Raw genomic sequence first — 17,348 nt, 5'->3', positions numbered from 1 at the left:
GTGACAAGGAAACAAATCAGAGGCAAAATAATAACGACATAATAAAATAATAACACCAAACATCAGAGAATTGAAGGGAAGAGGAATGAGTCATTGAAAAACAGTGACACCAATTGTCCAGGTCACCAACAGCTTCCTGGTGCTCCCCCACCCCAGAGTCTGCTGTGAGCTCTTTCACCAAGAATGACTCTAGAGGATGGCCTACTGGGGCAAGGGACCTAGCACTGGCTCTTATTCACAACTACCACCACATCCCAAATTACCCCACCAGAACAGACGCCAGGGGACACTAGAAGTAAGTAGTTAGGATACATTTTTTGATACACCTTCTATACTGAGAGAAAGAGATTCAAACCAATAGTATATCAGTTGAAATATATCTGACAATAATAACAAAGATGCATTGACCTATAAAAAGTCATTTAATGCATATTCCAGATGGCCAATACAAGCTGGTTAGGTAATTAGCCCTTGAAGGATTCTTTTATAGTCATATAAAAATGTTTTGTCTTGTTAAAAAAAAAAATCTAGTCCAACAAAAACATATCCACCAATGGGCTTGCATTTTTTTCCATTTGCAGGTTTGCAAGATCATAAAAATACATACATATGCATCTCTGGGTATATCTCTGTCTGCTAGCTAATCAGTTTTGGCAATACACTGCATAGGGGTATACTACCATTGGTTTCTGACATTAGGTTAGTTTTAAGCTTATTGGCTATTCCAACAACTGGAGGCAGCTTAGAACCCAATCCCTGGAAAGCACTTGTACGATGAACTACACGTTTCCCTGATACCTTGTCTATGGTGGTGAGAGGTCTGGGGACAGACTTGCTAATCCAAGGGTGTCTTAACGCTTGAGCTGGGGTCAGGCGGGCAGAGGGGTCCCAGTGAAGACATCTTTTCAAAAACTCTATAAACAAGTAGTCATCACATCCTTTCAGTGCTGTCCCCCAGTCTTTGCTGCCTGGGGGACCCCGCTTTTTACCCCTACGCGAGCGACCCCCCACAAGCACAACCCTCCCATCTGCCTGAGTAGTCACGGAGCAGTAGCGAGGTATACCCTTGGAGTTAATAAAGTACTTGGCACGTTTGGATTGCTCCAGAAGTTTTGGTGGTGGCATCCCTAGAAGCTCCATCATGCAGGCCAACTGGTCTCCTTCATCCTCTCCAGGGAAGAGAGGCTGTCCTGTTAAAAGTTCTGCAAGGATGCAGCCAAAACTCCATATGTCAATAGGTGTGCTGTAGCGGCTTCCTAAGATGATTTCTGGAGCTCTGTAGAACCGAGACTGGATATACGTGTAAAGCTTCTGGTACTCGAAACAGCTGGACCCAAAGTCAATGACCTTAGTCGAACTGCGCCCGTGGTGTTTCAGGAGAATGTTTTCTGGCTTTAGATCACAGTGAATAATTTTATTTTTGTGGAGGGCATCCAAGGACTGCAAGATGGACTGAGCAAACTTGCGTACTAGCTGGACGCTAAAACCCTGAAACTTGTTTTTTTTAATCAGCTCATAAAGGTCCATGCTCAGCAGTTCAAAGGCCATGCAAACATGGTTTCGGAATGTGAAACTTTCCAGCATGTGGATAACGTTCATACTACCAGTTTTATCCTGTTTTTTAAGATGCTCCAAAATCCGGATCTCCTCGGCTGCTTGGCGATGAAAGCGCTTCTCGCTGCGCACCATTTTTAGGGCCACGTACTGTCGGAGTTTGTGATCATACACACGGGCCACCTGCCCAAAGCTCCCCTTGCCAATAATCTTCAGCACCTCATATCGATAAGCTAGATGGTCTCGAGGTACATGGATATAGGCCCCATCTGCATCGTCATAACCCCCATTATTAGGACCACCAATAACTCCATGTCTTTTTTTGGCATTTGGACCTACAAAGTAAATTTCCGGATAATTAGTGATTTCCAGCTTCTCATAGGCAGTGAGGTGGTGTTTATATTGCTTCAGGGCTTGTTCTGGAGTCAGAGGCACCACTTTGGGTGCCTTGGATGAACTGCTGGGTTTTACTGTATTCAAGCTATCTGAACTTTTACCCTGAGAAACTGTAGGAGAGCATTTTTCAGAGTCACTGATGCCATCTGACTGAAGAGTATCGGATTTTCTGTTGCCAAATTCTTGAAACAGCTGTTCTACCTTCATCTCACCTCCATCCAAACAGTGCTGAGTATGATCTCTTGTAAACTGCTCAGTGGTCATCTATGAAAAAGAAAGTGAATCCAATGTTAAAGTCATTAAAACATTAGAAAGATGGAATAATCCTCCCTCCTCTGACTGAATAACAACAAAACATGTCCAGTCATGTTTACTTTAAAGTTAAGATAACTCAAAAAGGAGATAAGAAAAGCAAGAGTCTCTAGCAACTTGTGTTATATTAATTTTCAGACTCCCTGAATATTGCAGCCATCCGTAATCCCCATACATGCCTTGCTTTGTTCAAGACAATATGGTCTTCCCACGCCCCCAACATGCCAGGTTCCTTCTTACAGATGTGTCCTTGTACTGAGAATCCTTCCACCCCTTCATCCCCTCAACTTCTACATTCCTCCAAAGCCCAATGCAATTCCTCTCTCTTCCACTTAGAACTACTCCGAGACCATACTAATTAACTTCACATCCTAACTGCAGCTTCTCCAGCTTGTTCCCCATAATTCGGTACTTGATTATGTATAAAACATGCACTGTCTTACACTGTTTACTAATTGCTTCAAGTATCTTCCCAAATCTTAAGGGCATGTAGCATGATCAAAATAATGCATACTGAAGTATAAACAAGAAGGTACTATCAAGTGACAGAAGCAGAATTTGAACCTCAATCTTCTGGCTCCTATTCCAGGGTCCTCCCCACTGACATAGCTCAGCACCAGGTTCTCCCAGCACCTGTGGACTAGCAGAGCTGAATGTTCACTATGGCCTGGAATCAACAAAGTGCTCAGTCATCTGCTCCCAGGCCCCCATATAAATTACTGCAGCCTTTTAACTCAGTTCATTGAATCACAAAAGTTCTAAGTTAGAGAGAACTCTTGAGATCACGAGGACCAATTCTTCAAGTACCTGATAACAGTGAGGGTCCAAGGTCCCTGGGGTGCTTCTTATAAAACTCTTCCCCAGCAACAGCCTCTTTGATAAAGGAATACTACTCCTTTCACTAAGTTTTGCACAACCTTTTCCTGAAAGGGATAGTGACCCACAGAAAAAAAGCCCTACTTACTCCTCTGAATTAAGCTTCTTTGAATTGAAACAAGGTTTTTTGAAATAAGACAGAGGAAAAGAAGGACAAAAACAACCGAACACCTAAGTAAAATTAGTATTACGAAAAAAGGGTAACTATGTGACAAGATAGGTATGTTTCATTGGCTTGACTGTAGTAATCATTTCACTATGTATATCAAAACATCATATTGTACACGTTACAAAATACAATTTTTTGGCCGGGTTTGGTATCTCACACCTATAATCCCAGCACTCTGGGAGGCCAAAGCAGGTAGATCACGTGAGGTTAGGAGTTCAATACTGGCCTGGCCAACATGAAGAAACCTTGTCTCTACTCAAAATATAAAAATTAGCCAGGCATGATGACGCATGCCTATAATCCCAGCTACTTGGGAGGCTGAGGCATGAGAATCGCTTGAACCTGGGAAGTGGAGGTTGCAGTAAGCCAAGATCATGCCATTACACTCCAGCCTGGGCGACAGAGAGGGATTCCATCTCAAAAAATAAATAAAATAAAAAATAAAAAACATGGTGGCTCATGCCTATAATCCCAGCAGTTTGGAAGGTCAAGGCAGGCAGATCACTTGAGGCCAGAAGTTTGAGACCAGCCTAGCCAACATGGCAAAACCCCACCTCTACTAAAAAATAAAAAAATAAAATTAAAAAAGCCAGATGTGGTGATGCACGCCTGTAATCCCAGCTACTCGGGAGACTGAGGCAGGAGAATAGCTTGAACCTGGAAGGTGGAGGCTATAGTGAGCCGAGGTCAGGCCACTGCATTCCAGCCTGGGCAACAAAGTGGCAGACTGCCTCAAAAAAAAAAAAAAAAAAAAAAAGAAAGAAGCGAAATATTAAGAAGGGGTTGGAAAGATAAAAATGTTAAATCTGTTGTTAAAAATAAAAGGAAGTCTAGGATACTTAAAAGAACAACTATTTTTCTCAATGGATCCTGAAAAATGTCCTTTATCTGTTTGATAATTTTAGAGAGCCTATAGTATGAGGAACAGATAATTCTGGAGGAGCTCTGGGCTACAGTTATAATCTCTAAAAATGTAAGCTAAAAAGTGGCCAAACCTTTAAAAACTAGAAATTCTAATATAACCTAAGCAAAACAAAAATTGTATTTATAAATTATCAAAACAAATAACAAAAAACATTATTAAAAAACATAAATGAGGCCGGGTGCAGTGGCTCACTCCTGTAATCCCAGCACTTTGGGAGGCTGAGGTGGGAGGATCATGAGGTCAGGAGTTGAGACCACCCTGGCCAACATGGTGATACCCCGTCTCTACTAAAAACACAAACATTAGCCAGGCATGGTGGTGCAGGCCTGTAATCCCAGCTGCTTGGGAGGCTGAAGCAGGAGAATCACTTGAACCCAGGAAGTGAAGGTTGCAGTGAGCTGACACAGCACCATTGCACTCCAGCCTGGGTGACAGAATGAGACTTTATCTCAAAAAGAAAAACCATAAATGACAAAAATTTAAGTGTAGGCATACCTCAAACAGCCCCCGTAATTCACTTACAAAAGTCCTGCTTGCTCCTTTTTAAAAATCATTTGATCAATTTAGATATTTGTAGAACACTTACAGTTACATGATGTATTATATGATCTTAAACAAAGTCAAAGAGCCAGTTCAAATGCAGCCATAGCCTGGCATTTAGTTTTAAAATAAAGGGGCCAGATACAGTCTCTCTGATACCAAAGTAGAAAATTATCACTGGTCAAGAAAATAAACAGGGCTGCATATAGAATCTACATATTGGTCGGCCGTGGTGGCTTACTCCTGTAATCCCAGCACTTTGGAAGTCCGAGGTGGGTGGATCACTTGAGATCAGGAGTTCAAGACCAGCAAGGCCAACATGGCAAAACCCCATCTCTAATAAAAATACCAAAATTAGCCAGGAGTAGTGGTATACATCTGTAGTACCAGCTACTCAGGAAGCTGAGATGGGAAAATCACTTGAACTCAGGAGGTGGAGGTTGCAGTGAGTTGAGATCGCACCACTGCACTCCAGCCTACAATCTATTAGGAAATAAATTTGGTGGAACTAGGAAAATATTTTAATTGTTTGGTTTTAATTAGATTTACATAATAAAAACAAACATCTGCATGCATCTTGGCTAGTTTTCCTTAAAATCGTTACTAACTTTAATACATCTAAATATTTACTGCCTAAGTCTTTGAAACACATCCTGAAGAAACATGAAGTCAGAAGGCCTGGGTTGGGGTCCTGGCTACACTACTTAACGCTGTAGGTCCAGCTGGGTGTGGTGGCTCAGGCCTGTAATCCCAACACTTTGAGAGGCCAAGGTGGGCAGATCACCTGAGGTTGGGAGTTTAAGACCAGATTGGCCAACATAGTGAAACCCCGTCTCTACTAAAAATACAAAAATTAGCCAGGCATGGTGGTGTGTGCCTGTAATGCCAGCTACTTGGGAGGCTGAGGAAGGAAAATCACTTGAACCTGGGAGGCAGAGGTTGCATTGAATGAGATTACGCCACTGCACTCCATCCTGGGAGACAGGACAAGACTCCATCTCAAAAAAAAAAAAGAAAAGAAAAAGAAGCTGTAGATCCCTGTTGCCTTCCTGAGCCTCAGTTTCTTTATCTGTAAGATGTGGATAATAATATCTACTTGCAGGATGTTGTGTGGATCAAATTCTAATTAATAATTCTAATTTCACCAACCATAAAATATTTAAAAGACACTGATTACATTTTGGCAAAATTCTCAATACATTAAAGTTTAAATTCCTATACATCCGTCCTCTTCCCCTTTCTCTCTTCTCTCTCTGGTAGCTTCCTCAATTTCTCTAGTCTGATCTCCCTCCATCAAGCGTCTAGCACTAACTATGCCTTTTGCTTAATGACAACACCCACAATAGGCCTTCACTTAGGATACATGGAATTGCCTCACCCACTTTCTCTCCACATAAAACATGCTTTCCACCCGCTATACAATTTACTGTGTTACCTCTCCATGGATAGTTGAACTTCAACAGAACCTCAATGCCCTAACCCAAAGGAACACCTCCCTAGGAACGGCAGTCACCAGTGGCAAGCTGCTAGGAAAGGTACTTGTGGTGCAGGGTCTGTCCCTTGGAATTTCCCCTGTTCTGCCTATGTGTAAGGCTGCACTGGCTCTAGAACCCTTCATTTCTGTTTGTGATAATAAGAACGTCTCAAGTACACAACATTAATAAGAACACATACATCAGAAATGTAATTTCCACAGAACTATTACAATAATATTAAATATGCCATGATTGGAGTCCATGATTCATGGTTTTTCCTTAAAGTAAGCCTAAATTTCTCTCCTCACAAAATAATTCTGACTTTGCCTTTCGGAACTACACAGAAGTGTCCAAATTTCAAGTAGGAGCCCTGTGGATACCTAAAAGGGGCCGTGCTGTGCCTACCGCCACCATTCTGTAGCTTCCCCACTATGTCCTCCTTACCTCACCCAACATGTCAGGCTCTCTTACTCTCCTGTTCACATTCTCAACATAGGCTGCACTTTATGTCTCTCTTGAAGCATGCCTTCCAGAACAGAGTATGCTACTTCAGTGTAGTACACTATCAATATCATCCTCTCCAATGAAACTGGAGAATTATGGGAGATAATTTTTCTACACAGGGAGGGGTTCTCTTCTTAACTTCCTTTCCTTTCCTACAAATAACCCAAATACTGGCCTGAATCAATTACATATCAAGTCTGAGGTGCTATAAATAAAACTTCCTTCCATTATTCTAGAAAACTCTACAGTGTTCACACAAATTAAAGTCTAATTGTTTCAAAACGCTAAATATTTCCCCAAATGCCCATCAGTCAAGGAGTAGATAAATTATGGTGTATATATACACACACACACACACCATGGAATACACCTTAGCCATAAAAGGAATGAAATAATGGCATTGACAGCAACCTGGACAGAACTGGAGACCATTATTCTAAGAGAAGTAACTCAGAGATGGAAAACTAAACATGGTATGTTCTCATTCATAAGTGGGAGCTAAGCAATGAAGAGGATGCAAAGGCATAAGAATGACACAATGGACTTTGGGGACTCAAGGGATACTGTGGGCGGGAGTGACAGAAAGACTACACCCTGGGTCCAATATACACTGCTAGGGTAACAGGTGCACCAAAATCTCAGAAATCACCACTAAAGAACTTATTCATGTAACCCACCTGATCCCCAAAAAACTACTGAAAAAAACATTAAATATTTCTAGTCTAGGGTTATAATCACATTAAAATCACAATAACGAAGCAATGTATATAATTGACTCTACCAAGTGTTTACTTAACCCTGTAAATATATCCAGAGAGATGAATAATGTCAGATTTATCACATTGCATTTCATAAGAATGCTTCATATACACTACTGATTTCAAGGGCTTGTGGCATTTCAAATAGAATCTTCTACTGTATTAATCAAGTCTTAAAAATCGTGTTGAGAAATTCAAAAGGAACATCCTTCTCATCCAAATATAAAACCCACCTTTTTCCCTGCTCCCAAGCCCTAAATCCCTGCAATGCAAAACTTAACCCAATAAAAGCATTTGGGCAGATGATTTATAGTTTACCATGAGAACATAAGACCATCTTGAATAAATAAAGCTAAAAGACTTGGTAAAAAGAGCAACAGGATCTCGGGATAGAGTCGTGGCATAATGAAATGTAAGTGGTATCAAGAGGTCAAAAGACACTTTTTTCCAGCAAAATGAGTAAAGATGGCCAGGCATGGTGGCTTACACCTATAAACCCAGCACTTTGGAAGGCTGAGTCAGGTGGATCACCAGAGGTCCGGAGTTCGAGACCAGCCTGGCCAACATGGCAAAACCCCCTCTCTACTAAAAATACAAAAATTAGGCAGGCATGGTGGCAGGTGCCTGTAATCCCAGCCACTCGGGAGACTGAGGCAGGGAGAATTGCTTGAACCCGAAAGGTGGAGGTTGAAGTGAGCCGAGATTGTGCCACTGTGCTCCAGCCCGGGTGAGAGAGCAAGACTCTGTCTCAAAAAAAAATTAAAAAAAAGAGTAAAGACATCATTGAGTTAGAATCTAAAGTCTTCTTGCTCCCCCACAAAAGCGTTATTCTGAACACCATTCATTCTGATCCTGAAACACGCAATATAAGTGACCTATTGGAAGGTAAATAGCAATGGCTAACTCTGAGTCAAAGTTAAAATGACTGAAAGTCAGTGATGCTAACACTTCAACCCAATTGCAAATAGTTTCCTACAGAGGTGAGCCAATTGGCAGTAAGTAAGCAAGCAATCTGACAGTCAACATAAGGTGTATATGGTTCTGAAGGTCTTAGACATTCTGATGTTTTAAGAAATAAACTTGCAAAGAATGGAAAGAAACCCCACTGCACTCCAGAAAGGGGATGAAAAATAGGGTTATCAGCCTTTAAAATATTTTTAGCTCACACTTTGTATATTATTTGAGTTCTAAGTGGGGAAAGAGCCAGACGCAGTGGCTCATGCCTGTAATCCCAGTGCTTTGGGAGGCTGAGGTGGATCACCTGAGGTCAAGAGTTCGAGACCAGCCTGACCAACATGGTGAAACCCGGTCTCTACTAAAAATACAAAAATTAGCTGGGCGCGGTGGCAGGCGCCTGTAACCCCAGCTACCTAGGAGGCTGAGGCAGGAGAACTGCTCAAACCTGGGAGACAGAGATTGCAATAAGCCAAGATCACGCCACTACACTCCAGCCTGGATGAAGGAGTAAGACTCCATCTCAGGAGGGAGAGGGGGGAAAGGTGGGAAAAAGGTGGTTTTTAAGCAAAAATTATTGAAAACAGGTGAAAAAAAATTAGCCAGGTATGGTGGCACACGCCTGTAATCCTAGCTACTCAAGAGGTTGAGGCTGAAGAATTGCTTGAACCCAGGAGGTGGAGGTTGCAGTGAGCCAAGATTGCACCTCTGCACTCCAGCCTGGGCAACAGAGCGAGACTCCATCTAAAAAAAAAAAAAAAGAAGAAGAAGAAGAAATATTACAAATGAGTCAATTCAATTATTCACTTTGTTCATCTGATGACATTCACAGCAAATTTTAAAGTCATAGGATAGCCTCTCCTTGTCATGGAAGCTGGCCAAACCCTGCTCTGCCTACTACTCTATGCATGCTGAGGGAATGTGAATTAATTTTATCTTAAGTTAGGAAAAAAAAAAAAAAGCTAAGTTGTCTGCAGCCCCCAAAATGATGCATCAAAAACCAAACTGTTTTATTTATGATCTATCTATGAAATACTTCGGTTCTCTTTAGCACACTAATAAACGAGGACTGCATTTCCATCTTGCAGGGGGAAAAAACTCCTGCAGATCTATGAATTCCGAGACGTTTTCTGTTTCTTATTTTTGTTAAAAGGAGCCTTTGTAATACCAGGTGTATATGATCCTATACAAAAATAAGCATTACCTACATTTAAGTAGCATACTATTTTATTTCCTAGTGCTTTATATTTATCCCAGTGGAGATGGAAATAAAAGGGTGCGTTCCAAATCAAAACCATTCCGAAAAGGTAAATTTGGACCACAGACATTGTCATTTCAAAGTCAAGAGAAATCAAAAAGAAACAAAGTCTGGTTATCAGTGAAACATAAGAGTACCTTGAGCATTAAGTAGCACTTCCTCCTTTCCAAAACAATTAATGTACAAAGAATTACTTCTTTTACTTACGTTTAGTCTTCTGGGTGGAGGCAGTTCAGAAGGATTGCAGAGTACATTTGAACAGGGTGGGCATTTGGTTTCATCTATTACCATGAAGGTATCATAGACACCATCCCCCAACCTAATTAAAAGAATTACAGATAAAATCTGTCAGTAACTGAAGAATACAAATTTGTCTTTCCAAAACATCCTGTGTCTTAACTGCTTCATATCTGCTACAAGGAACAATAATAGAAATAAATGTCTACACTGCATTTTGGCATTGAATACAAACAACTGGGGTATTTGGCAGAGGAACAGAGGAAATCCAACTTTTGTTTTTTAAGGACAGCATTTCTAGGTTTGTATTTTAAAATAGTTGAGACAAGTCTTTCTGAATGTTGTTAAAAACAATAAGGACAGAAGGATTTCATAATAACGTACTACTTGAAAACAAAGGCTAGTTTGAATCTGAAGCTCATAGAGAAAAAAACAGACCAGAAAAAACTAACAGAGGTAATTGTTTTTCAAAGTCAGTGACTTGGATTCTAATCTCAGCTCTAACACTGGCTGTGCTACCTAGAAGACTAGCTCCAGTCTACACACTTCTGGGTCTTACAGGCAAGAAATAAAAGGCCCTTTTCAGCCTGTCTTCTCTTTATTCATTTACTTACTTACCTACTTACATCTACCTAACTTGTAGAAAAATACAGTAAGTACTACAGCAAACACGAAAAGGATGCTCTAAATTATAAAATGTATTGAATTTACTTCTCTTTCCACTTCATTTTCTGGTGGATGGTGGAGGCAAAATTCTAAATGATTAAGGATCACTTCTCTGTTCTTTAACACTGTGGCTCCACCACTGTAAGGGAACACAAAAGACGGAGAGGATTTATTTAATCCACAAGATGGCCCTGAATAATGTATTTCATCTGCTACCAAGAACACGGATTTCCCAGTTAATCAGCATTTCATTGTATCATTTTACATGATACACAATGAATATAACAAAGACAATGTTGCAGAGGAATAATTTTTTTAATTCTTTTAAAATATCCTGGAATATCTTGGTCACCTTTAAAAGCTGTTTTGTGAAATTCGTTATAGAGTTTTCTTTATAGATGTGTTATAAAAATACAAAGGGGAAAAAAAACACTACAAATATTTTTGGAATGCTCTTTTAAAAAACATGCTCACATTCTGACAGACTATATCTATATTTTTAACAGGGAACTGCTTCACCGACAGAAACCAAATATTCTGGATGTGACTGGCCCTTTGCCATAAGCCTGATAAAACAAACCAGGACAAGCATCCACATTTATAAAGAAAAAGAAAATCTGCAAGATTGCCTAGTGACTAACAGCCGGAGGAAATTAAAAAGAGTCTGTATGCAAATAAAGGGAGGTCTCTTCTCTCCACTTAGGTGTAAAATACAACGCCAGATGGGGAATCTCTCAAAATAGGATCTGGAGAAAGCTGTACCCAGCACAGTCCATAACGGGCACATCCGAAGCCAGACCGCACCCCTCACAGCAAAGCCCCAAGAGTTCAGCTCTCGGTTATCCGCTCTAAGCAACAGGGCTTCTTTCCAAGGCATTGCTCCTGGGCTCTACCGGTTTGCTAAAAAGCCCCACAAAAAGTCCTAGATTTTCGGAGCTCCTTACCACAATCGGCGATCTAGGGTTTCAGAGGTAATCCAGGGGTGGAAATTCTTCTTGCTCTAACTCTGCTCTAGCCCCCTCCCCCGCACCCGGTGAGTCGAAGGTGGGGGGAGGAGGCCCTGATGGAGACGAGATGGGGTGGTCCTGGGGAGACAGACCCCTGCCCTCGTCCCTCCTGCTAAGGGCTCACTCTACCTCCTCTCCGCCCCCAAGCTTCGCCTACCAGCGCCAGCCGCTCTCTGTGGCGCCCCCAGCCCGTTACCCCGCGGCGCCGTTACCTCCGCTGCTGGGGCTGGAGCCCGGCCCCAGGCGGCCCCGCATCCTTCCGCCCACGCCCGCGAGCTGTGCCTCCCATCTGCTAGTTCGGGACCCCGCGCGGGGAGGGGCGCCAGTTGGAGGGTCCGGCCGGCCACGCCACCTACGCCGGGACGGCTGCCTCAGCGGCGCGACGGTCCCACGGGGACTCTCGGCCAGACACTGCAGGTCCGCGCGCCTCCGATCCCGACTGGCCGGGGCTGGGTAGTGGGGAGACGCAGCGGCATGGGCGGGAGGGGGAGCGGCCTGGTCGCCTAGCAACTGCGGCACGCCCCGAGAAACGCCTCGGCGCGGCTACGCGCTGACGCACGGGGGCGGGGCCCGTGGCTGGTGTAGGCCGCGCGGCGCTCCTAGCCGGCGCTATGCCTGGCGCTGGAGGCGGGAGGCGAAGAGCCCGCGGCCTAGGCGGCTCGGATTCCCTGGCGGGAGCTGCGGACGGACACGGGAGTCCGGCGGCGGAGTGGTGAAAGTAATAACTCGCGATTTCTGTCTCAGAAGGGCTGCCCGCCCCTCACGGTCCGCGGTCCCTTAAGCAGCACGTTGCGTCCTGGAAGTTCTAAAACCTCCGGCTTCAAGATGAATTTTAAATGAATGAAAACATGTGTACTGTTTTAGGCTTTCCCACAGCAGGACGGTCCTACGGGGGTTGGTGAGTTACATGAGAAAGCGATGATAATAAACCCGTTTATTGACACTGCCTCCGTTTATGAGCATTTGATCTCAGTAACCGTACCAGACGACTTTCGTCTTTTAGACTTAGCTGGGATCCAGGATAGAAGCCGGGCTTTGTCTGATTCCCCTACAACAGTCAGCCACAGACGGGAGGGCAGTGTAGGACACATGACCGTGAAGCGGCAAAACCTGGACTAGAAGCTTCTAACGCCTAACCGCCCTCCTGCCACACCTGGACCCCTGGGAGGCCCTTCCTGCCTTTTTCCTTAGAATCTGTGTATGTGTCTTTTTCCTTTTCTGATGCTAAGACACCTCGGAAACACCAATGTTAAGCAGATTTCCATCGTTGGAGGTTAAAACACCCGAACACAAGTGTTTTCCTGTGGCAACCAGTCAAATGTTTCATAGGTTTGTTTGTTTGTTTGTTTTAAAAAATCTCCTAGAAGATGGGTAGTAAGAACCAGTCCGAGCTAGTAAACCCACCAAGCACGAGGCCACCGTCCAGATTCTGAAGTCCAGGAGACAGCAAACGTTCTCAAAATGCCGAACACGGGCGCCACCTGCTGGGACTAGGACGCTCATTGTCCCACATCAGCATAGCACAGTTCCCATAAATCTTAAAAATTCCCATCCAAGGCTCATTTCCGTGTGACCGAAAGTCTTATCTCTGTTCTCATGACTCCAACTAAAAATGTCCGTAAAGAGTCAAAGTCTCTTCACGCTATAAATTAAGAATCTATTGGTTTGGGAAATTTTATTTTTTGTGATCAATGTTAACTTTAGCCTCCCTATGATATACATATAAATATAAAAGTTTTCTTCCATGATGATTTTTTAAAGTTTTCTAATTTTATAAATAAATTTTTTGTTTCCCCCTCCCCCCACTCTGCAACCAGAGCAATTCTGCTTTCACAGGGATTTGTATTTGTGCTCCCTTGAAGCTTTTGTTTGAAGAAAGAGTTCCATGGCAACACAGAGATTGGATGAGGTTGCTGTTGAAGTCCCTTCTAGCTCTAAGATTGCAACATTTTATTAAATAATCCCCATTCTCAGTACTTACGTGGACACCTCAGACCGCTTTACTGCCCTCCCTAAACAGTTAGATGAGACTTGCCCCCACATGATTTCTTACCTCATTCTGAATCGCTGCTTATGAGAAGATTGTTTAAGACACATCTTCCAGAGTCAAGTGGAAGCATTCCTGCTCCCCTTCTTCTTCCTAAGGTGGGAAATACAGAGGCCTCCATTATCTTTAGCCTATTTTTCCCATGGTCAAGGGAAAGAGGACTCTTTGAGGGTGCTGGAGATTCATAAATCTCTGACCTTAGTGACCCAATGTTTCTTCAAAGATCCCCTGTGTGGTAGGGTTAATGTCCCATAAGGGATCTGGCAGGAGCCTCCACACCCCTGATGAGCGCTGCCCTGTCCCCTCCAGCTCCTGAGCAGCTTCCGCATCATACATGCCCTTTCTTTCCCTCCAAAGCCTCATTCAGGAGTAGTTTAAAGTCACCATTATCATTCTCCGTGCAGTTAAAGTCAGATTTACCCACCATGAATTAGCCAAAAGTCATATAAGATGCCTGTCTGTCCTTTCAAGCCAATTCTAAGAAATCTGAAAAGTAAGGCATCTGCCAGTTCTGATACATTGACAAAGTGAGGAAATAACCACAAAAAAGATCCAACTATTCCAGGATCTAAAAAACCCACTGGGTCATTCACAATGTGATCACAGGTTCAAATGTACAGATTAAGAAAACATCCCTGTGGCCACATTTACCTGGAATTTTATGATAAAATAGCTGTTGGTAGGTTATGCTAAGTTAGAACAAGTTTCATTGGTATACATTTCTATAAAGCAAAATGTGCCATAATGTGTACTCTGACATGTGCATCACAAAATTGGGAAAAAAAATTTTTAAGTCATCTGGAGAGAACCAGTGAAACTTACTCTTTCCCCCAAGTGATATTAACCTCAAATTCGCCTGTGCTCCTGAAATATAAACTTGCTATCTTTTTTAGAAACACTGAAATCTAGCTCACTGGAACACTAAAGCCATAGCTTATTTTTCTGGAGCCTCAGAAAACTGTCTGTCTGCACTTCAGGCATCTCCTGTTCTTACACCCACCCCTCTCCACCAAGATCTGAAATATGCCCCTTATTAACAAAGCAAACAAAAGCCATGCCCACAGTACTGTATTGCAGTACTGCCTCTTTCCACTACTATACACGCTTAGTTCTGTGACTCCTAAACCCGAAAGTTTGTCCTTATTATCCCAAACCCCTCACATATTTTATTTTCCAAAACTTTTTACCATCTTGTTCTGCTTAGTCCTCCTAAGTCAGGGTGACCAGAGGAGTCCTATGAAGCTTCATTTCTGAAATCTCCTTTTTTTTTTTTTTTTTTTTTTTGAGATGAATTTTTTCTTTTGTTGCCCAGGTTGGAGTGCAATGGTGCAATCTTGGCTCACCGCAACCTCTGCCTCCCGGGTTCAAGTGATTCTCTTGCCTCAGCCTTTCAGATAGTTGGGATAACAGGTATGCGTCACTATGCCTGGCTTATGTTGTATTTCTAGTAGAGATGGAGTTTCTCCATATTGGCCAGGCTAGTCTTGAACTCCTGACCTCAGGTGGTCCACCAGCCTCGGCCTCCCGAAGTGCTGGGATTACAGGTGTAAGCCACCGTGCCCGGCTCATTTCTGAAATCTTCAAACCAAACCAGGACTCTTTCTAATCATCATTTGCTTTTATTCTGTTCCAAGCACCATCTGAAGCACTTTAATATATATTTGCTCATTTAAAACTCACAGTAGTCCCATGAGATGGGTATTATCTCCATCCTACACTTCAGAAAACAGTCTCAGAGATTAATAACTTGCCCAAGGTCACCCACCCAGTAAATAATGAACCAAAATTCAAACCCTGGTCTGTTTGAAAAACCCAGCCTCTTGACTGCCTGTATTTTACCTGTATTCCCTGAGCCTGGCAGGCTAGCCCAAGCTAGACCACTGGACCCTTTGAATTCTGTGACATAGTTTCCCTTGATTTAAGATTCTGAAGGTGGCAAGCAGAATAATAGTTTCCCAAAGACGTCTGCATCTTTTTTTTTTTTTTTTTTTTTGAGACAGAGTCTCGTTCTGTTGCCAGGCACCAGGCTGGAGTGCAGTGGCATGATCTTGGCTCACTGCAACCTCCGCCTCCCGGGTTTAAGCAATTCTCCTTCCTCAGCCTCCCAAGTAGCTGGGACTACAGGCGCGCACCACCATGCCCAGCTAATTTTTGTATTTTTTTTAGTAGAGACGGGGTTTCACCACATTGGCCAGGATGGTCTTGATCTCTTGACCTCATGATCCGCCCGCCTTGGCCTCCCAAAGTGCTCGGATTACAGGAGTGAGCTGCATCTTAATTCTAAGAATCTGTAAATATGTCACTTTACTTGACAAAAAGGGACTTAACAAATGTTAAGGCTGAGGCAGGAGAATCACTTGAACCCAGAAGGCAGAGGTTGCAGTGAGCAGAGATCACGCCACTGCTCTCCAGCTTGGGTGACAGTGTGAGACTCCGTCTGAAAAAAAAATGGAAGGGGAAAGCAGGAGGGTCACAGAGGAAAATGTGACTGTGGAAGCAGCGATCAGAGAGAGAGATTTGAAGATGCTGTTGTTGGTCTTGAAGATGGAGGAGGGGACCATGAGTTAAAGAATGAAGGTGGCCTCTAGAAGCTGAGAAGGCAGGGAAACAAATTTTCCTCTAGAGTTTCCAGAAGGAACTAATAGCTGCTTACACCTTAATTTTAAGACTTCTGACTGCCAGAACTGTAAGATAATAAATTTGCCTTGTTTCAAGTCACTAAATTTGTAGTACTTTGTTGCATTAAAGCTTAGGAACCTTGGGTACTGTAATAGATTAAACATGGCACATTCTTTGCAGTTGCTCCCAGGGAGTGGAGGGAACTATTTTCCTGGTTCTGGAAGCTGACTGGCCATGTGACTTGATCTGACCAATAACACATGCCGGAATTGGCAGTGTGTGATTTAGGAGCTTAGGCCTCGGGAGACCTCCTTCCAGCTTCTGCTCTCCTGCCCTGGGATGCTGCCACCATGTGGACGAGTCTGGGCTAGATTTCTGTAGTCCTCAGCTAATACCAACTGCCAGACAAGTGCGAGGCCACCAGGCTGAGTTGCCAGCTGACAGCACCCACATGAAAGCTCCACACAAAGCTAGCAGAAGAACCTCTTGGCTGCACCCTGCCCAAATCAACAGCCCCTTGAGAACTGTGAATAAATAAAATGATTAAACCACTAAGTTTTGCTGTACAGCAATAGATAAATGATATGGGTACTTTTGAAAAATACCAATTATGCCTACCCTCCATCCCACCAGATCTAATGAAGAACAGTTTCTTGGTAAGAAGTTCTGCTCATCTTTTTATTGTATCTGTTGTTTATCAGCTAGGTTTCCAAATCACTAGTGTAGACCTTGGAGACCAAGTCCTATTGGGTCACCTGGTTCTTGGAAGACCACTATACCTTGCAGTGGCTCATGCCTATAATCCCAGCACTTTGGGAGGCCGAGGTGGGCAAATCACCTGAGGTCAGGAGTTGGAGACCAGCCTGGCCAACATGGTGAAACCCTGCCTCTACTAAAAATACAAAAATTAGCCAGATGTGGTGGCAGGCGCCTGTAATCCCAGCTACTTGGGAGGCTGAGGCTGGAAAATCCCTTGAACCCAGGAGGCGGAGGTTTCAGTGACCAGAGATCGTGCCATTGCACTCCAGCCTGGATGACAAGAACGAAACTC

The 17,348-nt window shown here is 43.2% G+C and overlaps 1 protein-coding gene across 5 annotated transcripts; it reads right to left on the bottom strand.

Annotated features, from left to right (window-relative positions):
• Positions 1 to 399: 399 nt before the first annotated feature.
• On the bottom strand, positions 400 to 12,103 carry DYRK3 (dual specificity tyrosine phosphorylation regulated kinase 3). Of its 5 annotated transcripts, none has more exons than XM_017525484.2 (4): positions 11,844 to 12,103; positions 10,670 to 10,763; positions 9,929 to 10,040; positions 400 to 2,214 (listed from the first exon to the last, which is right to left on the bottom strand). In XM_017525484.2, the coding sequence occupies exons 2-4, from the start codon at positions 10,684 to 10,686 to the stop codon at positions 637 to 639; spliced, it is 1,707 nt and encodes a 568-aa protein (XP_017380973.1). In that variant the 5' UTR covers positions 10,687 to 10,763; positions 11,844 to 12,103; the 3' UTR covers positions 400 to 636. The 5 variants fall into 5 exon arrangements, with proteins under 5 accessions (XP_017380973.1, XP_037593307.1, XP_017380972.1 ...); XM_037737379.1 differs by lacking the exons at positions 10,670 to 10,763; positions 11,844 to 12,103 and adding exons at positions 3,070 to 3,185; positions 11,569 to 11,804; XM_017525483.2 differs by lacking the exon at positions 10,670 to 10,763.
• Positions 12,104 to 17,348: the final 5,245 nt, after the last annotated feature.

This window comes from Cebus imitator, unplaced genomic scaffold (genome assembly GCF_001604975.1).
Source record: "Cebus imitator isolate Cc_AM_T3 unplaced genomic scaffold, Cebus_imitator-1.0 Scaffold38, whole genome shotgun sequence".
In the NCBI taxonomy this organism is placed as follows: Eukaryota; Metazoa; Chordata; class Mammalia; order Primates; family Cebidae; genus Cebus; species Cebus imitator.
The sequence above is the reverse complement of the archived record's forward strand: the minus strand, read 5'-3'. Positions and strand labels throughout refer to the sequence as shown.